A 19,967-nucleotide genomic window follows, 5' to 3' on the forward strand; every position below is an offset into this window, starting at 1 on the left:
GGTCTATTGCCAAAATCTGCCATGAGTAGTTTCAGAAACAATCACGCCAGCATGGTTTCTCACAGACCCCTGAGGCAGGGTGCCTAGAATGGCTAGTTCGCCAGTCCCTGGGACCACTGCCTTCCCAGTGTGGTGGCTCTGTGAGGCTTGCTAATTTTCTCCACTCTAATGGGTTAGTTCCTAAAATACTTTGGAACTTGTCGACACTCTACAGAAAATAAAAGGTCTTTTCTTTCTGGGCGTTTCTCTCACTCCAAAGGAATGAACAGTGAAAAACTAGAGGGAAAATAACAAAACCCCTTTTCTTTGTGTACATAATAAATGGCTTTTAGGCCAGGGCTCCCCTGGAGAGCTGCAGCCACACTGTACCTTTCTGTGTCTAGGTAAAGCTCTTAAAGAAATGAGGAGCCTTGATAAATGTTTGATAATTACCATTAATAAATAAAAGTAGCTTACACTGGCATCATGCCTAATGGTTCACAAAGCACTTTCTATTTTGAACCTTTGAGCAGTTCTGTGAAGTGGATAGGATCTTTTGTAGGATTGGGTTTTTTCTTTCTTTTTTTGAGAGGTTAAATGACTTGTATAATCAAACAGCTGGCAAACAGAAGAATTGGGACTCCCACTCAGATTTTCTGACTTCACATCCAGTGCTGTTTCAACTTCACAAAGCTATCTCTTTAATAATGATTGGTAAGTATTTATTTAAACACTCTCTAATCTTTATTAACCTCAAGAATAAACAACAATAAAAGCCACCTATTAAACTTTACGAGTATTATAAAAATGAGTGAAGTACTCTAGAACTCCAATACAGAGCACTCCTTCTAATTTAGATTCAAAATCCAAATGTAATGAAAGGAAAGGTTGAAAATGTTAAAGCATTAAGAAAGCTTTTGCATGGCAAAAAAAGCATTATGAATCTACAAAAATATATTAGAGCTAATAAATGAGATCAGCACGGCCGTACCATGCAAAGTCAACATCCTATTTGTATTTCTACATGCTAGCAATGAACAGTAGGGAAAGGAAATTTAGAAAACACTTCTGTTTCTAAGAGCATCAAAATGAACAAAATACTTGGGAATAAAGCTCCCAAAAGAATTATAAAACTTATACTGCAAAATATGGTTGAAAGAAACTAGGAAAGAACTAAGTAAATAGAGATATCCTACGTTCATGTATTGAAAGCCTTAATATTGTGAAGATGTCAACACTTCCCACTTGAAATACAGATTCAGTGCTCTCTCTATCAAAATACCATCTGTTTTTTTTTTCCAGAAATTGATAAACTTATCCTAAAATTCATATACAAATGTAAGGAAGCCAGAATAGTCAAAACAATCTTGGAAAAATGTAAGAGTTGGAGATGTCATACTTATGGATTTCAAAACTTACCATAAAACTTGTAGATGAATGTGCATAGTTGCATTATTCATAGTATCCACAAGCTTACTACAAAACAACAGTAATTGGGAGTGTGGTGCTACCATAAGGATAGACATAGAGGTCAATGGAATAGAAAAAAAAATCCAGAAATAAACCTTTACATTTATGATCAATTGAGTTTAACATGGGTACCAAGATAATTGAATGGTGACAAGATGACCCTTTTAATAAATGGTACTAGGACAACTAGATATTCACATGCAAAAGAATGAAGACAGAGCCCTATTTTATATCCTATAAAAAATTAACTCAAAATGGATCAAAGACCTAAATGTAAAAACTAAAACTATAAAACTCTTAAAAGGAAACAGATACAAGCCTTCATGAACTTGGACTAGGCAATGGTTTCTTAGACGTGAGACCAAAAGAAAAAAAGGATAAATCGGACTTCACTGAAACTAAAAATCTTTGTGCTTCAGAGGATGCAATCAAGAAAGTAACAAGACAACACACAGAACAGGAGAAAATATTTACACATCATGCATCTGATATCTAGTATCCAGTATGAAGGACTCTTGTAAGTCAACAATAAAAAGACAAATAACCCTACAAAAAATGGGCAAAGGATTTGAATAGACATTTCTCCAGAGAAGAAGTACAAATAGCCACATACCTATAAACAGATGCGGAATATCATGAGTCATCAGAGAAATTCAAATCAAAAGCATGGTGAGATATTACTCCACAGTTACCAAGATAGTTGAAATAAAAAAGACATAATAACGAGTGTTGGTGAGGATGTGAAGAAAATAGAATCCTCATGCATTGCTAGTGGGAATAGCAAGAGGCTGAGGCTGCTTTGGAAAACAGCTTGGTGGTTCCTTGGAAAGTTAAATATTGGGTACCATAGAACCCAGAAATTCCACTCCTGGTCTTATAGCCAAGAGAACTGAAAACATATATCCATATAAAAACTTGCACATGAATGTTCATAGAAGCATTGTTCATTACCTCCATAGAGTGGAAACAACCCAAACATCCATCAGCTGATGAAGAGATAAACAAATGTGGTCTACCTGTATAACAAAATACTATTCAGCCATTAAAAGGGAATGAACTACTCATATCTGCTAAGCACGGATGAACTTTGAAAGCGACATATCAGATTAAAGAAGTCAGACACAAAAGGCCATATATTATAGGATTCTATTTATAGGAAATGTCTATAATAGCCTAATCCATAGAGATACAATGGAGATTGGTTGTTGCCAGGGGATGAGGGACAGAAGAAATAAGGAGAGTAACTCCCCATGAATGCAGGTTTCTTTTGAGGTGATCAAAATATTCTGCTGCGGTGTCTGGGTGGCGCAGTCGGTTAAGTGTCTGACTCTTGATCTCGTGGTTCCTGAGTTCAAGCCCTGCCTTGGGCTCTGCGCTGATGATGCAGAGCCAGCTTGGGATTCTGTCTCTCCTTCTCTCTGCCCTTTCCCCACTTGTGCTCTCTCTCTTTCTCTCTCTCAAAATAAATAAACAAACTTAAAAAAAAAAAAGAAATGTTTTGCAATTAGCGGTAATGCTTACACAACTCTATGAATATAATAAAACCACTAAATTGCGCACCTTAAAAGGGTGACCTTCATGGTATATGACATCTCAATAGAAACACTATGAACAAAATAAAACACGAGTGACAAATTGGGTGAAAAGACTTCTAATATATGTCACAGATTAAAGGGCGATACGTGGGGTATGTAAAGACTTTTAACAGTTAAGGGAAACTGAATAAAATAAACTAGAATAAAAATTCTATTAAAAAGTAGACAAATGGTATGAAAAGAAAATTCACAAAAAATGTATTAAGAAGATCCATTGAACTTATGAAATGATATTTAATTCCATTTTGCAGATTAAACCTATACTGAGATGTCCCTTCTCACCTACTTGATAGGAAGTAATTCAAAGTCTTGACAATACTCTCCTTTGGAAGAGGCTGTCAGGAAACAAACACACTCAGACATTGCTGGCAGGAGCAGAAATAGTAGAAGCCCAATGAAAGGCAATATCCCGTAAAACTATCAACACATGCTTGCTCCCTCTGACTGAGCAGTCCCACTTCTAGGAATTTACCCTGAAGATACGACTGCAACAATATAAAAATATGTGTGTGTAAGATTATTCATTACAACATTACTTATAATTACAAAATATAGGAACCTATCTAAATGCCCAAACAGAAAACTATTTGAGCAAAACACACTAGGTGCCTAAAACGGGATATTATATTTTTGCACAAATGAATGAACTGCTATAAAGTGATTTCCAAGATACGGTGTTAAGTGAAAAAAGCAAACACACACGCAACAAGTAAATAACTTGGTGGGAGGAGGAAGGGACATTCGTAACAGGAGAATGTCAACTGATAAACATGGATGGAATGGCAGAATGGAAAGTCATGAATCTGCAACCACCACAGTAAAGACTGGTTTGGGAAAGATTCATCAATGCTAAGTGTAGAGAAAATTTGCAAAGGAGTGGGATATTTACATGGTCTTAAAAATGCCTCTCTGCAGAATGCTTATTGGCTGCAAGGAGAAAAATAGTTATTATACAGGGAAGAATCACTGTGATAAGGTGATGAATTTAATGTCACTAATGAAGGACAGGTAGACATCATGTACCTCCTGAGGCAATACCCTAAGAAACACAGTATCCTTTTGTAGTATCCTAGCAGGGCATGCATTATCAAATTTAGTCACAAGAAAATATCAGATGAACCCAAACTAAGGTACAAATGACTGGCCTATAGTCTTCAAAAATTTCAATGTCAAAGGAGACAAAGACATGCTGAGAAGCCATTCTAGATTAAAGACCAGACGCATAACAACTAAATGAATACAAAAACATAAGGGGCCATATTGGGACAACTGACAAAATAGAATATGGCCTGTACCAACATGAACATTCCTGAATTTGATAACTGTACTGCGATTACATAAGAGAATATCCTTGTTAAGTACTCAGGGATAAAAGGACATGGTATATTCAAATACTTTCAGATGATTACAAAATGTAAATAGTTACCACTCTGTGCATATATGTACGTGTCTGTGTGTGTGTGTGTATGTCTATATAAATAGATAGAATGAATATGACAAAGTACTTTAAAATGGTGAATCTGGGCCCTACAGACAAGAGGCATTACCTAACCCATTTTCCCTTCACATAGTACTAAGGGTTCCTAGGAGTGGGAAGACCTAATACACTGGAAAGTAGCAGCACTTACATTTGAATCCCTTTGATGATCCCTGCCTTTAGAAATTCCAATTTCTTTCAGCCAGTGTTTCCTAAACTATGGCCCAGGCAACACTAGTGTGTCACAGATGTATTTGACCCTCATTTGCATTCACAATCCACATTAAGATTTTTAATGCACTGTATGTAAAACCATGTCTTAGGGACATATGTTTAATTTTAACTTAATAGTTCTCAAATTTATTTAACCACAGACATCTTTTCTAGGAAGACCTATGAATTTCTATGAATTCTTGTGAGGTGCTAGTATCCTATGGAACACAGTTTGGAAAATGCTTTTCTAAACCAAACTCAAGTTTTTGGCATTGAATACTGTTAGGTCTTAGAAGCCACCTATCTTTCATTCCAGTGAATTTTGTTACTGGTAATGACCCTTGCTGGGGGACTCTGAGCCTATTATTACTTGATGTCTTTGAACTTTAGAAGCTGGTATAGCAAAGATTGCACTGAGATTTTAAGGGCAGATCTGGATATAATCAGGAAACATTTAGGAAAACTGAATTAAGAAAAACATTTTAAATTAAATTTGAGGCTCTATTCTACAATGTGGGAGTAGAATAGTGTAAAAGAGTTGGCAAGGTTGCTGTGAAACTGGTTCAACAAAGAACAAAGCAAAACCCACTTTTGGTGGTGAGGTAAATCAACATAACCTCAGAATATCAATCTGAAGCAAGAACTATAAAATATTCACATCTTTTCTCCTAGTGGTTTCATTTCTGGAACTTTATACCAGCAAATAATAAAAGAAAAAAACATTTTGTCTAAGAATATTCAGAATAGGGGCACCTGGGTGGCTCAGTCAGTCCAGCATCCAACTCTTGGTTTGGGCTTAGGTCATGATCTCAAGGTTCATGGGTTCAAGTCCCAAGTTGACTCTGCGTTGACAGTGCGGAGCCTGCTTGGGATTCTCTCTCTCTCTCCCTTTCTCTCTGCCCCTCCCCTGCTCAAGCTCTCCCTCTCAAAATAAATTAACAACAACAACAAAAAAGAATATTCAGGATTATTGTTACCAACAAAAAATGGCATGCCCGTTGAGTGTTCCTGCACTCAGTAAATGGGTCCACCAGCAGCACAGTGACCTTAGCTAGAAACCTAGCATAACACTAGACTGGTCCACCTCCTTCACTCCCCCACTCCCACACCCATTGTTTCTACTCTCCAAGCATCTCTGAAGTCTGTCCACGTTCTTTATTTCCATGTCACTACCTGAGTCGAGGTGTCATCATCCCCTACCTAGCCTGCTGCTGCCATCTCCTGAGTGACCTCCCTGCTTCTCTCTCTCCCATCCAGTCCACTCTGCATACCACATAGTGACCCTTCTAGAATGATAATCTCATGATGTCAATCTATCTGCTTGGAAACACTGAACTGCCTTTAGGGTGAAGCTCAAATTCCTCAGCATGACTTTCAACATCCTGCTTGAAGATACCCATTGACCACCTTCACCATTCCCACTGCCCAGGCAGAGGGGATTTCTTGTAGTTCCCTGAATGTTGAGCTACGTCTCACCTTCAGACCTTTGCACACACTCTTCCCTCTGCCTGGGCCGGCCTTCCTCACCTCTCAGTACTTTGGGAAACAGGTACCTATGTTTATTACCTTTGCAGCCTCACATCTCACTCACCATACAATCTGATTTCTGCCTCATCATTGCCCTGTTTCCCTCGACGAAGTCATCAGAGAAAGAAAAAGATAACAAAGGAAAGGAAAGCAAAGAGAGAAATGTTAAAAATCTTGTGTAGCACTATATATCAGGCACTGTGCTAAGCACTTTATGAATATTAACTCATTTATTCTCCCAACAGCTCTATGTCCTTCACAATAGCACATGGTATTAAAGGACACAGAAAATATAGCTTTCACTTTTCCTCATGTTTTTTTTCTGCCAAATTCGTCTTTGCTTTCTTTGCCAGGTTATCTTTCTTGACTTGACCAATGAACACTGAAGTTACTCAAGGCTCTGTCATGTCCTTGTCTCTTCTCACTCAATAACCCCCTCACTCCCAGGGTGATCTCATCCTTTCCCAAGGCAATTACTGCATACAAGTAGATGACTTCCTGACCCATTTTCTGAGCTCTAGTCCTGATTATCTAATTGACTAGATGGCATTTCCACCTATATGCCTCGCGGGCACCTCAGACTCGCCATTGAAACCTGAGCTCACCATCTCTCCATCACCTGTCACTCCTGCTCCCCCACTGTAACTGGCACAAACATCCACACAGTTGTTCAGACTGGAAACTCAGGAGTCATCACTGATTCTTCCCTATTCCTTCTTTTCTCCACATCCAATCAATCTCCATATCTCATCAATTAGGTCTCCTACATCTTTGTCAAACCATCTGCTTCTCTGCATCCTTACTATCATCGTCCGTGTCCAAGGTGCCATCAACTTCCGCCTTTGCTACTTTGATAGTCTCCTAACTGGTCTACCTATGTTCTTGGCACATCTTCCTTGATCCATTCTCCTACATACCAGCCAGAACAGTCTTTCTAAAAAATACTGGGTTTGAATCTGGGTTATGCCATTTATAGGCACGGAGGGTATGCCTGGGCATATCCCTCAACCTTTCTAATTCTTGACTTCCTTATCTATAAATGGGAAATAAAAATATGTCACAGGGTGACAGTAATTAAGAGAGAAAATCCAGATAGAGTGACAGAATGGGACATTCTAATAAACTGTGGATGGGCTATAAATGGTCAAACTTAAAAAGGAAATAACAATATGGAACTCTTAGTCCCAGATTGTTGCATCTCATTTGAAATAACAAGAATGAGTTTGGTCTATATTTTAAAACTTTAATAGGGAAAAATTCTGGGAAAACAACTTAACATGGGCTTTTAGCAGATGATGAATATAAAAACATCAAACTCATTGTGATGGTTAATTTTATGTGTCAACTTGGCTAGGCCATGGTGCCCAGTTTTTAAGTCAAACACCAGTCTAGATGTTGCTGTGAATGTATTTTTAACATTTACATTGGACTTGGAGTAAAGGAGATTGCCCTCAACGATGTGAATGGGCCTTATACAATCAGTAGAATGCCTAAAGAGCAAAATGCTGGGGTTTCCTGGAGATGAAGGAATTCTATTTTTGTTTTCAAATTTTTATTTAAATTCTACTTAATTAACATAAACTGCAATATTGGTTTCAGGAGTAGAATTCAGTGATTCATCACTTACATATAACACCCAGTGCTCATCATAACTAGTGCCCTCTTTAATGCCCATCACCCATCAAGCCCATCTCCCATCCACCTCCCTCCATCAACCTTCAGTTTGTTCTGAAATCTCTTTAAGAGTCTCTTTCAGTTGTCTGGGTGACTCAATAAGTTTAGTGTCCAACTCTTGATTTTGGCTTAGGTCATGATCTCATGGTCGTGAGATTGAGCCCCACTCTGGGCTCTGTGCTGGGCATGGAGTCTGTTTAAGATTCTGTCTCTGTCTCTGTCTCTGTCTCTGTCTCTCTCTCTCTCTCTGCCCTCCCCCCGCTTGCTCACATGGGTGCATGTGTGCTTTCTCTCTTTCTCTCAAAAAATAAAAATTAAAAAAGTCTTTTATGGTTTATTTCCCTCTCTTCTTTCCACCCCCCCCAATATGTTCATCTGTTTTGTTTCTTAAATTCCACATATAAGTGATAGAGAAGAAGGAATTCTGCCTCAAGACTATAACATAGAGATCTTGCCTGAGTTTTCAGTCAGCCTGCCTACCTTATGGATTTTGGACTTGTCAGCCCCCACAATTGTGTCAGCCAATTCTCGAAAATTCTCTTTCTTTATTTCTTTCTATGTATGTATCCTATTGGTTCTGTTTCTCTGTAGAACCCCGATTGACACACTCACACAGGAATCCTATGATGACAAAGTATATCAGCAGCTAATAAATGACAACTCCAAGCAGCTTCAGGTGAATATTTTAGAGTACAGTAGAAAAAAACCCTCATCAGCTTGATAACATAAGCTCTAAATAGATAAACATGAAAGGATAAAGAACTTCAGGAAATAAGACTTGACTTATGCCCCTAATACGAGAAAAGCCATCTTCAGGGAGTCTCAGGCTCCCTGGTGTTTGAGGACCATGCACCTGGTAACAGTGGACCACTGTCCCACACTCATCCACTTGGTCATATATATGAAGATGTTTGTTGAACATTTACTCCAGGACAAGTGTTCTACATATCCAGAGCAAATAACAAAACCAGGCATTCTTGGAGCTGCTGTTCCACTTGTGTCTATGAGAAGCACTGAGTCCAGAAGAGCTTTGGTGGCCAGTATGTTCCGGCTTACCTGTAGAAAATGGTTGATGGATGCGTCATGAACTCCCAGGGCTCGCTCTACACCTGCCAATTCCTTCAATATTGGTACACATTCAAGACTTTTTTCACCTCGACTGATCTCAGTGTATTCTAAAGCCTCTTGATAGTGGGGCAGGGCTTCTTTTGATTTCTTCTGACTTTGATACATCCTAAAAAATCATCAGAGACATCATTTTTAAATAATGAAATAGAAGACACATAGGTGGGAAAAAAGCGATCTGGTGGTTAGGATTTGGCTCTCTGACCCCTGTTGTCAGGTTCATTTCCTAGCCAGCTAAGTTTCTGTTTTTCCCAGGAGCCCACAGGGCATAGTGGTCAGGAGGATGGACTTCAGAATAACCAAGAAGTTTCAGATCCTGGCTCTACTACCTATTAGATGTGTGAATTTCCAGTTGCTTTACCTCTTCCTCATCTCTAAGTTAAGAATAATAACAATGCCTCCTTTACTGGGCTATAGTGAAGATTAAATTAGTCAACACTCATAAAAATGCCCAGAATGGTCTCTGACATATAGTAGGTGCCATGCAGGTGTTGGTTTAAAAAACATAAAATACTTAAAAAAAATTTGTTGTCAAGTTAGCTAACATACAGCGTATACAGTGTGCTCCTGGCTTCAGGAGTAGATTCCCATGATTCATCGCTTACATACAACACTCAGGGCTCATCCCAACAAGTGCCCTCCTCAATGCCCATCTCCCATTTTTCCCTCTCTCCTGTACCTCACCATCAACCCTCAGTTTGTTCTCTGCATTTAAGAGTCTCTTATGGTTTGACTCCTTCTCTGTTTGAAACTATTTTTTCCCCTTCTCCTCCCCTAATGGTCTTCTGTTAAGTTTCTCAAATTCCACATATAAGTGAAAACATTTGATATCTTTCTCTGAGTGACTTATTTCACTTAGCATAATATCCTCCAGTTCCATCTACATCACTGCAATGACAGGATTTCATTCTTTCTCATTGCCAAGCAGTATTCCATTGTATATACAAATCATATTTTCTTTATCCATTCATCAGTTGACGGACATTTGGGCTCTTTCCATGACTTGGCTATAAAATCATAAAATACTTAACAAAACAATAATAACAACAATAATGGATGCCAAGATGCTGATAACTTATCTGTTGAGAAATTACAGAAATTTTCCAGTATTGGTGAGGGTATAAAGCACTCTCTTTAACTGTTAGAAAGAATATAATTTGAGCATAAACATCTCTATATCAAAATTATATATATATGTATGTATATAAAAGCACACACATATTTCTGCTAATTGCACTTTTAGTAGTTTATCTTGAAGAGATACTCTGGCAGGGCAAGAAAATATGTATAAGAATGTTTACCTAAGCACTCTTTGTAATAGTGGAAAAGTACAAAGCACTTAAAATATACCAATAGGAGATCATTCAAGCAGATTACAGTAAGCATATCTATACTGTAGAATGCCACATAGCCATTAAAGTTAACGTTGATCCATATTTACCAACATAGAAGTATAAAAGTATAAGTATAAAAGGCAGAATACAAAAAATGCTTTCTATAATATCCTATGCAGGTGAAAATGTTATATCTAATCTATATGTACATATATGCATAAAGAGATATCTAAATGGACACTAAAATGTTACCATTCAATAGTTATCTGGAAGGAGTTGGTTGTGAGTGATTTTACCTGTCTTGTTTATGCTTTCTAAATTTCCCAAATTATATTCTATAAAATTGTATTACTGGGGTGCCTGGATGACTTAGTTCAGTGTCTGACTTAGGCTCAGGTCATGATCTTGAGGTTCATGAGTTCGAGCCCTGCGTTGGGCTCTGGGCTAATAGCTCAGAGCCTGGAGCTTGCTTCAGATTCTATGTGTGTGTCTCTCTCTCTGCCCATCCGCTGATCATGATCTGTCTGTCTCTCTTTCTCTCTCTCTCTCAAGAATAAATAAACACTAAAATTTTTTAAAATTGTGGGGTGCCTGGGTGGCTCAGTTGGTTAAGTGTCCAACTTTGGCTCAGGTCATGATCTCAACTTCGGCTCAGGTCATGATCTCACGGTTCCTGAGTTCGAGCCCTGCATCGGGCTCTGTGCTCACAGCTCGGAGCCTGGAGCCTACTTCGGGTTCTGTGTCCCCCTCTCTCTCTGCCCCACCCCCACTCATGCTCTGTCTTTGTCTGTCTTAAAAGTAAATGAAACATTAAAAAAATTTAAATTGTATTACATCAGAATTTTATTGTATTTACATTTATTGTATTTACATCAGAATTATATTGTACTTACATCAGAAAAATGTTAATCAAAAAATTGTAAGTAAAGGTGGTGTTGGGAAAAGATTCTTTAGCTTCTTGGGATAAAACTCTGTCACGTAAAAAATATATATCTGTCTATTTTATTTAGCAAACACAATAGTAGACATTTAAAAACAACCTTCTCTAAAATATTTGCTAAGAAATAGACACTTTCTTCATGCATGGAAAAATTTTACATATAAGATTCATTATGAAAGGCACCAACCCTTTCTACATTACCCTTACCCTAGCATCTTTACTAAAAAAAGGCCTTATAATTCCCAGCTGCCCATGGGTAAACTGAGACATAATATGAGCACATGACTAGGAAACCACACACACATGCGTGCGCGCGCACACACACACACACACACACACAAATATATAGGTCTTGTTTTTAACTCAGTTACTGGACATTTTGCACAACTATTTTTGCTCTGTAATAAATTTCAAAGAAATTGATTGATAGAAGATGCTGCTCAGATCTACGCTTCCGATGGCAACAGTGAAATAAAATGCTGATGGAATAGCTTATGAACTTGGATGTGTTCTACAAATGGGAAGAAGTTGAAACACAGGAGATGGTCAGGGATATGTTCCTGGATCAAGTCGGGTCCAGGTTCCAGCTTGCAGCAACTCTTAATCTTAGAAAGGAAGAGATTAGTAGGCGACCTAGTAATACTGGGCTTGTCTTCTGACTCTTACTGAACTTTGGATGTAGTGAGCAATAATTAGCATTGTAAGTATCATATTTTGTTTTTGAAGGGAAAACCCACTTGCATCTTTGGTGACAGAACGAGGCTTTGAAACATATGGCTGATAACAAATCACTTAGCCCAAAAATGAGATTCCTGGTAGACAACTGAAAACAGGAGGCAGCAAACTGTGGCCTGTGCACCAAATCTGCTCACTGTCTTTTTTTGTAAATAAAGTTTTATTGGCACACAGCCACACCCACTTGTTTACACATTGCCCATGGCTGCTGTAGCACTATAATGGTGGAGCTGAGTAGCTGCAATGCAGTGGATACCAAAAAGCCTGAAATATTTACTGTGTGGGCCTTTACAGAAGAAGTTTGCCAAAGTCAGGTCTAGAATCCAGAGAAAGCTACATACTTCCAAAATGACTTCAGATTTTTTCCATCTAATTTAACCTTGAGAACTCCAACAATGCCACAGATATTTGAGCAAAGGGGGAAAAAATCACCTTCTTCCTTTCTCATGTTCATAGGTGATGAAACATGTGCCAAGGAAATAAAGAATGGATTTTTTGTTTCCAAGGCTGCTGTAAAAATCATGGAAGGGTAATGAAGCCAATACAAAGTATTTGTAATACAAGATGATTTCGTTTGAGCAAATGTTTTAAAGGAAAGCAAAATTCAAAGCTTAGTAATCAAGCTTACAAATGCAAAAAAATATATAGAAAAGTAAACAGTAACAAGGCATAAGTGAATCCATACAATAACAATTTTTCCTTTCCCAAGATAGAACACTAAAGAAAAGTATTTGAGAGTTTGTAATGGTGGAGAACAGGGACAATTTGCTCTTCCTTTTTACCATTAACCTACTACTCTCTTAGCCAAAAGCACAGCCTATCACCCCAGGTTAACACCACGTCACTTTTTCAGGTATCAGAAAGTGATCTTTCAAATACCAGACTCTTGGAGAAAATTGTATAAAAAGAGGGACACAGGGACTGCCTAGGTGGCTCAGTCAGTTAAGTGTCTCACTTTGTCTCAGGTCATGATCTCACGGTTTGGGGGTTCAAGCCCCACATTGGGCTCTGTGCTGACAGCATGGAGCCTGGAGCTTGCTTCAGATTCTGTGTCTCCCTCTCTCTCTGCCCCTCTCCTGCTCACACACACACACACACACACACACACACACACACACACTGTCTCTCTCTCTCTCTCTCTCTCTCAAAAATAAATAAACATTAAAAATATTAAAAAAAAAAAAAGAGGGACTCAAGATGAGAGGCAGGACAGTCAGTTACAAGTGCTGCAGCAGGATTAGAAAACCCCAACCATAGTTTGAGCATTCTTGGTGATGAGGCCACACAACCCTGGGCAAGAACAAAACATCTCTGAACCTTGGTTTCCTCATCTCAACACTGGTATCCAATAGGGTTGTTGTGAGAACCCAAGAAGATGTCTAAAATGCTCTGCAAACTGAAGCAAGTTGTATAGATTGGCATTAAATGCCTATACATCGTCATACCTTTCACTCCTTCCCCTCCCAACCGGTAGTCTATACGGAACTGAGTGCCACGGCCTCGGGTTGTTCTCCTGTTGAAACAGGCTCAACTGTGGTCTCACTCCCACCCGCAGAAGATTTTGGAAAGTCCAAATAATAAGGATAATCAGTCAAACTCATGTGCCAGTGTGGAAGGCATTTTCTTATCCAGCTAAGCTTTTAAAAATGTTGAGGATATTTTATTATAAGAATAATACGTGTCCGTCATTTAAAAAAAAGAGATAGAAAAATAAAAATAAAAACTATACAATCACGACATCCAAAGGTGAGTACTGTACACCTTGATATACACCTTTCTGGATGATTTTCCACACATATTTTTTAAAAGAATCGTAATGTTTTATAACCTCTTTCACTTAATCACATATCAAAATGTGGCAATGAATGTTCTAGCCTCATTCTAGTGGTCGAGTGGTGTCATACACTTCACTGACCACTTTATTTACTCATTGCTCAGCACAGACATTCCTTGGAGGACATTTGGGTGGTTTATGCCTTTTGACTGTTATGAACATTGTGTACAAGTTTTTATGTGGATGCGTATTTTCATTTCCTTTGGGTATTTACCTAGGATTGAAATTATTGCATAATATTGTAGTTCTATATGGAAACTTTTGAGCAAATGACGCTATTTTCCAAAGCAGCTGCACCATTTTATATTTCCACCAGCAGTATGTAGGGGTTCCAAATTTTCCACATCCTTGCTAGCACTTGTTACTATCTTTATTATTATTATAGCCATTATCCTAGTGAGTGTGAAGTGGTATCTCACTGTAGTTTTGATATGCATTTCCTTGATGATTAATGACGATGAACATCTCTTTATGTGCTTATTGACCATTTGTATATCTTCCTTGGAGAAATGGCTATTTGGAAACTTTGCTTGTCTTTAAATTGGGTTGTCTTGTTATTATTGTTGTAGGAGTTGTTTATTTATTCTGGATGTAGGTCCCTCACCAGAAATATGATTTGTAAAAATTTTCCAGAAACCATTTTTATATTCCAGAAACCATTTTTTATTTTCCAGAAACCATTTTATATTCCCACCAGCAGTATGTAAGGGTTCCAATCATCAAGTGAAAAAGGGCAGCCACAAATAACCTAACCTTATGCCTAAAGGAGCTAGAAAAAGAACCACAAGCAAAACTTAAAACCAGCAGAAGGAAGGACATAATAAAGATTAGAACAGAAATAAATGATATAGAAACTAAAAAAACACAACAGAACTAATCGATGAAACTAAGAACTTGTTCTTTGAGAAAAATCAATAAAATTGATAAACCTCTAGTCAGACTTACCAAGAAAAAAAGAGAAAGGACTCAAATAAATAAAATCACAATTGAGAAAGGAGAAATAATCACCAATACCACAGAAATACTAACAATTCTAAGAGAATATTATGCAAAACTATATGCCCACAAACTGGACAACCTGGAAGAAATGGATAAATTCCTAGATACATATAAACTACCAAAACTGAAACAGGAAGAAATAGAACATTTGAACAGACCAATAACCAGCAAATAAGTTGAATTAGTAATCAAAAACTCCCAAAAACAAAAGTCCAATGATCAGATGGCTTCACAGGTGAATTCTACCCAACACTTAATCATTTTTTAAAGTTTTATTTGTTGAGAGTGAGAGTGAGAGAGAGAGAGAGAGAGAGAGAGAGAGAGAGAGAGAGACTATGAATGTGTATGAGAAGGGTAGAGGCAGAAAAAGAGGGAGAGACAGAATCCCAAGCAGGATCTGTGCTGTCAGCACAGAGCTGGATGTGGGACTGGAACTCAGGAATTGTGCGTGAGATTGTGAGCTAAGCTGAAACCAAGAGTCAGATGTTTAATTGACTGAGCTACCTAGGTGCCCCAGTCTACCAAACGTTGAAAAAAGAGTTAAGGGGCACCTGGGTGTCTCCGTAGTTTAAGCATCTGACTTTGGCTCAGGTCATGATCTCACAGTTTGTGAGTTCAAGCCCCACGTCAGGCTCTGTGCAGCCTGCTTCGGATTCTTTGTCTCCCTCTCTCTGTTCCTCTTCCACTCTCACTCTGTCTCTCTCTTTCTCAAAAATAAATAAAGATTTTTTTAATTAAAAAAAAAAAATAAAAAAAATAAAAAAGAGTTAATACGTATTCTTCTTAAACTATTCCCCAAAACAGAAAAGGAAGGAAAACTTCCAAATTTATTCTATGAGGCTAGTGTTATCCCGATACCAAAACCAGATAAAGACATTACTAAAAAAAGAGAATCACGCCAATATTCCTGACTAACATAGATACAAAAATCCTCAACAAAATACTAGCAAACCAAATCCAACAATACATTTAAAAAATCATTTACCATGATGAAGTGGGATTTATTCCTGGGCTGCAAGGGTGGTTCAATATTTGCAAATCAATCAACATCGTACAACCTATCAATAAGAGGAAGGATAAGAACCATATGAACATTTCAATAGATGCCAAAAATGCATTTGACAAAGTACAACATCTTCTAATAAAAACCCTCAACAAAGTAGGTTTAGAGTGAGCATATCTCAACATAATAAAGGCCATATATGAAACCCCACAGCTAACATTATCCTTAATGGAGAAAAACTGAGAGTTTTCTTGCTAAGGTCAGGAAAAAGACAAGGATGTCCACTATCACCACTTTTTTACTCAACATAGCACTGGAAGTCTTAGCCACAGTAATCAGACAACAAAAAGAAATAAAAGGGATCCAAATCAGTAAGGAAAAAGTAACACTTTCACTATCTGCAGGTGACATGATACAATATACAGAAAACCAAAAGACTCCACCAAAAAAACCCATTAGAACTGACAAGTGAATTCAGTAAAGTCGCAGGATACAAAATCAATGTCCACAAATCTGTTGTATTTCTATACACCAATAATGAAGCAGCAGAAAGAGAAATTAAGAAAACAGTCCCATTCATGACTGCACCAAAGAGAATAAGATATTAGGACTAAACCTCACCAAAGAGGTGAAAGACTTGTGCTCTGAAAACTATAAAATACTGATGAAAGAAACTGAAGACAACACAAAGAAATGGAAAGACATCCCATGTTCATGGATTGGAAGAACAAATACTGCTAAAATGTCTACACTACCCAAAGCAATCTATGTATTTAATGCAGTCCCCATCAAAATACCAACAGCATGTTTCACAGAACTAGAACAAACTATCCTAAAATTTGTTTGAAACCACAAAAGACCCCAAATAGCCAAAGCAATCTTGAAAAAGCAAAGCAAAGCTGGAGGCATCACAATTCCAGACTTAAATGTACATTACAAAGCTGTAGTCACCAAAACAGTATGGTAATGGCACAAAAATAGACACCATAGATCAGTGGAGCAGAATAGAAAACCCAGAAATAAACCCACAACTGTATGGTCAAATGGAAAGCAAGATCATCCCTTCAGCCAATGTTGTTGGGAAACTGGACCACAACATGCAAAAGAATGAAACTGGACCACTTTCTTACACCATACATAAAAATAAATTCAAAAATGGTTTAAAGATCTGTATGTGAGATCTGAAACCATAAAAATCCTAGAGGATAACATAGGCAGTAACTACTTTGATATTAGTCAAAGCAACTTCTTTCTAGAGATGTCTTCTGAGGCAAGGGAAACAAAAGCAAAAATAAACTATTGGGACTGCATTAAAATAAAAAGCTTCTGCATAGTGAAGAAAATAATCAACAAAACTAAAGGGCAACTTACGGAATGGGAGAAGATATTTGCAAATAACATATCCAATAAAGGGTTAGTATCCAAAATATATAAAGAACTTATAAAAGTCAACATCCCACCAGTTACAAAATGGGCAGAGGATATAAACAGACATTTCTCCAAAGAAAACACACAGATAGATAACAGACATGTAAAAAGATGTTCATCATCACTCACCATCAGGGAAATACACATCAAAACTACAATGAGCTATGACTTCACACCTGTCAGAATGGCTAAACTCAACAACACAAGGAACAACAGGTGTTTGGTGAGAATGTGAAGAAAAAGAAACCCTCGTGCACTGTTGGTGGGAATGCAAACTGGTGCAGCCACTCTGGAAAATAGTATGGAGGTTCCTCAAAAAGTTAAAAATAGAAGTACCCTACTATCCAGCAATCACACTACTGGGTATTTACCCAAAGAATACAAAACACTAATTCAAAGAGATACATGCACCCCTATGTTTATGGTAGCATTAATTACAATAGCCAAATTATGGAAGCAACGCGTGTCCACTGATTGATGAATGTGGTATATATGTACAATGGGATATTATTCAACTATAAAAAAGAATGAAATCTGGCCATTTGCAATGACATGGATGGAGCTAGAGAATATAATGAAAATGCTAAGCAAACTAAGTCAAAGACAAATATCAAAATAAGACTTAACTCATATGTAAAATTTAAGAAACAAAACAAATGAGCAAAGGGGAAAAAGAGAGAGAGGGAGAGAAAAATCAGGAAACAGACTCTTGGGGTGCCTGTCTGGTTCAGTAAGTAGAACACGTGATTCTTGGTTTCGAGGTTGTAAGTTCGAACCCCAAGGTGGGTGTAGAGATTACTTTAAAAAGCCTTAAAAACATTCTTTCAATTAAAAAAAAGACTTTTAATTAGAACAAACCAATGCTTACCAGAGGGGAGGTGGTGGGTGATGGGTGAAATAGATGATGGGGATTTAGAAGTGCACTTGTTATGATGAGCACCAGGTGGCATATGGAAGTATTGAATCACTATATTTTACACCTGAAACTAATAAAACACTTTTAAAAAGGCAAAGACAAAAAAAAGGGGAAAAAAAAAGCATGTCACAAAAGGCCACACATTGTATGATCCCATGTATATGAAATGTCCCAAACAGGCAAATCCACAGAGAGAAAGTAGATTAGGAGTTTTCAGGGGCTGGGGGAACATGGTAATAGAGACTGCTAATGGGATGAAAAAGTCAAAATGATTGTGGTTTGTTAATATACTGAAAACCACTGAACTGTGTATTTCAGTTGGGTGAGTTGTATGGTATGTTAGTTATGGCTCACTAAATCTGTTATTTAAAAAAGTTTGTGTGGGGCACCTGAGTGGCTCAGTTGGTTAAGCGTCTGACCCTAGGTTTCAGCTCAGGTCATAATCTCACAGTTTCATGAGTGGAGCCCCGAGTCTGGCTCTGTGCAGGCAACACAGAGCCTCCATGGGATTCTCTCTTCCTCTCTCTCTGCCCCTCCCCTGCTCACACCATCTCCGTCTCTCTCAAAATAAATAAATAAACTTAAAAAAAAATTTAAAAGTTTGTGAACATTTCAAAGCAAAACTAAATACAGATAAGGTTTAGTGGTACCTATAAAATTAGTAATTTTCGTTTAAAATAATTGTAATAATGTTAAACAAAAACCAAAATACTTTTCTCTTAATATTGTCTTTGAGCCATTTTGAACCAGCACAAACCAGGTCAGAAAAGGATGTGTGCTTTGGCTTTAAATTGGTCCCGCGTGATTAGGTGATCCTACCCAACTGTTTTTAGGGCTGAAGGATTAGGAGAGCAGAGAATGTTGTGGGTCCTCCTGCACCTGACCCCTCAGCAATGGGCATGCCCCAGGGGAGGCCATAAATTGGACTTGGGACATTGAGCTATTGGCCTCACTCTCTTTCAGAGCTGTAAGCTTGTTTCCTGATGAGCTCTAATGCCTGGGTCTTCTGGGGCAATGCCTCGGTCTACGAAAATTATAATCCTAATGAGGAAGCAGGAAATTCATGGAGAGAAAAGCCACATAAAATTATTCTTAATGGAATATTCTGGTAAATCAATTACTCTGTAAGTTTATTATTTTTTTTAAGTTTATTTATTTTGAGAGAGAGAGAGAGAGAGAGAGAGAGAGAGAGCGAGCAGGAGACAGAGGATCCGAAGTAGGCTCTGTGCTGACAGCAGAGAGCCCAATGTGGGGCTTGAACTCACGAACCGCAAGATCATGACCTGGGCCAAAGTTGGACGGTTAACCGACTCAGCCACCCAGGCACCTCACTTTGTAAGTTTAAATATGTTAATGTATTTCCTGTTATGATGTCTGCAAGTATGCAGACATGGAAGAATCAAGAAATTGGTGATAAACCCAAAATCTTTTTCCTTTGGCTGATTGTTTCAAGCCAATAAGCTGTGGTCGAGGAAATTAGCTTGAGTGCTGGTGAGTTATAGAAACAGGATAAGTTCTATACAGCTCCCTAAGTTACCCGGATGTGCAGAATTCAGAGTGTGTCAAAGATGGGTGAGAACAGAAAGGCCAATCCCCTAGCTGAGTGCTGCGCCCCGCCCCCCCCCCCCCCGCCCAGCCATCTGGGGCATGGGTTTGGGGCCCTGGTCCCACACAAAGGAGCCCAAACTGCTGCCAGCAGGGCCTGCCTCTGCACCCAC

The 19,967-nt window shown here is 38.2% G+C and overlaps 1 protein-coding gene across 4 annotated transcripts in view; it reads right to left on the reverse strand.

Annotated features, from left to right (window-relative positions):
- TTC23 (tetratricopeptide repeat domain 23) overlaps window positions 1–19,967 on the reverse strand; it is a 105,692-nt gene that overhangs the window by 42,327 nt on the left and 43,398 nt on the right. For all 4 annotated transcript variants that reach the window (XM_043554782.1, XM_043554783.1, XM_043554781.1 and 1 more), the window contains exon 6: window positions 8,992–9,169. In XM_043554782.1, coding sequence (XP_043410717.1) covers window positions 8,992–9,169 — 178 coding nt within the window. The remainder of the gene's footprint in view (window positions 1–8,991; window positions 9,170–19,967) is intronic.

This window comes from Prionailurus bengalensis, chromosome B3 (genome assembly GCF_016509475.1).
Source record: "Prionailurus bengalensis isolate Pbe53 chromosome B3, Fcat_Pben_1.1_paternal_pri, whole genome shotgun sequence".
Taxonomy (NCBI): domain Eukaryota; kingdom Metazoa; phylum Chordata; class Mammalia; order Carnivora; family Felidae; genus Prionailurus; species Prionailurus bengalensis.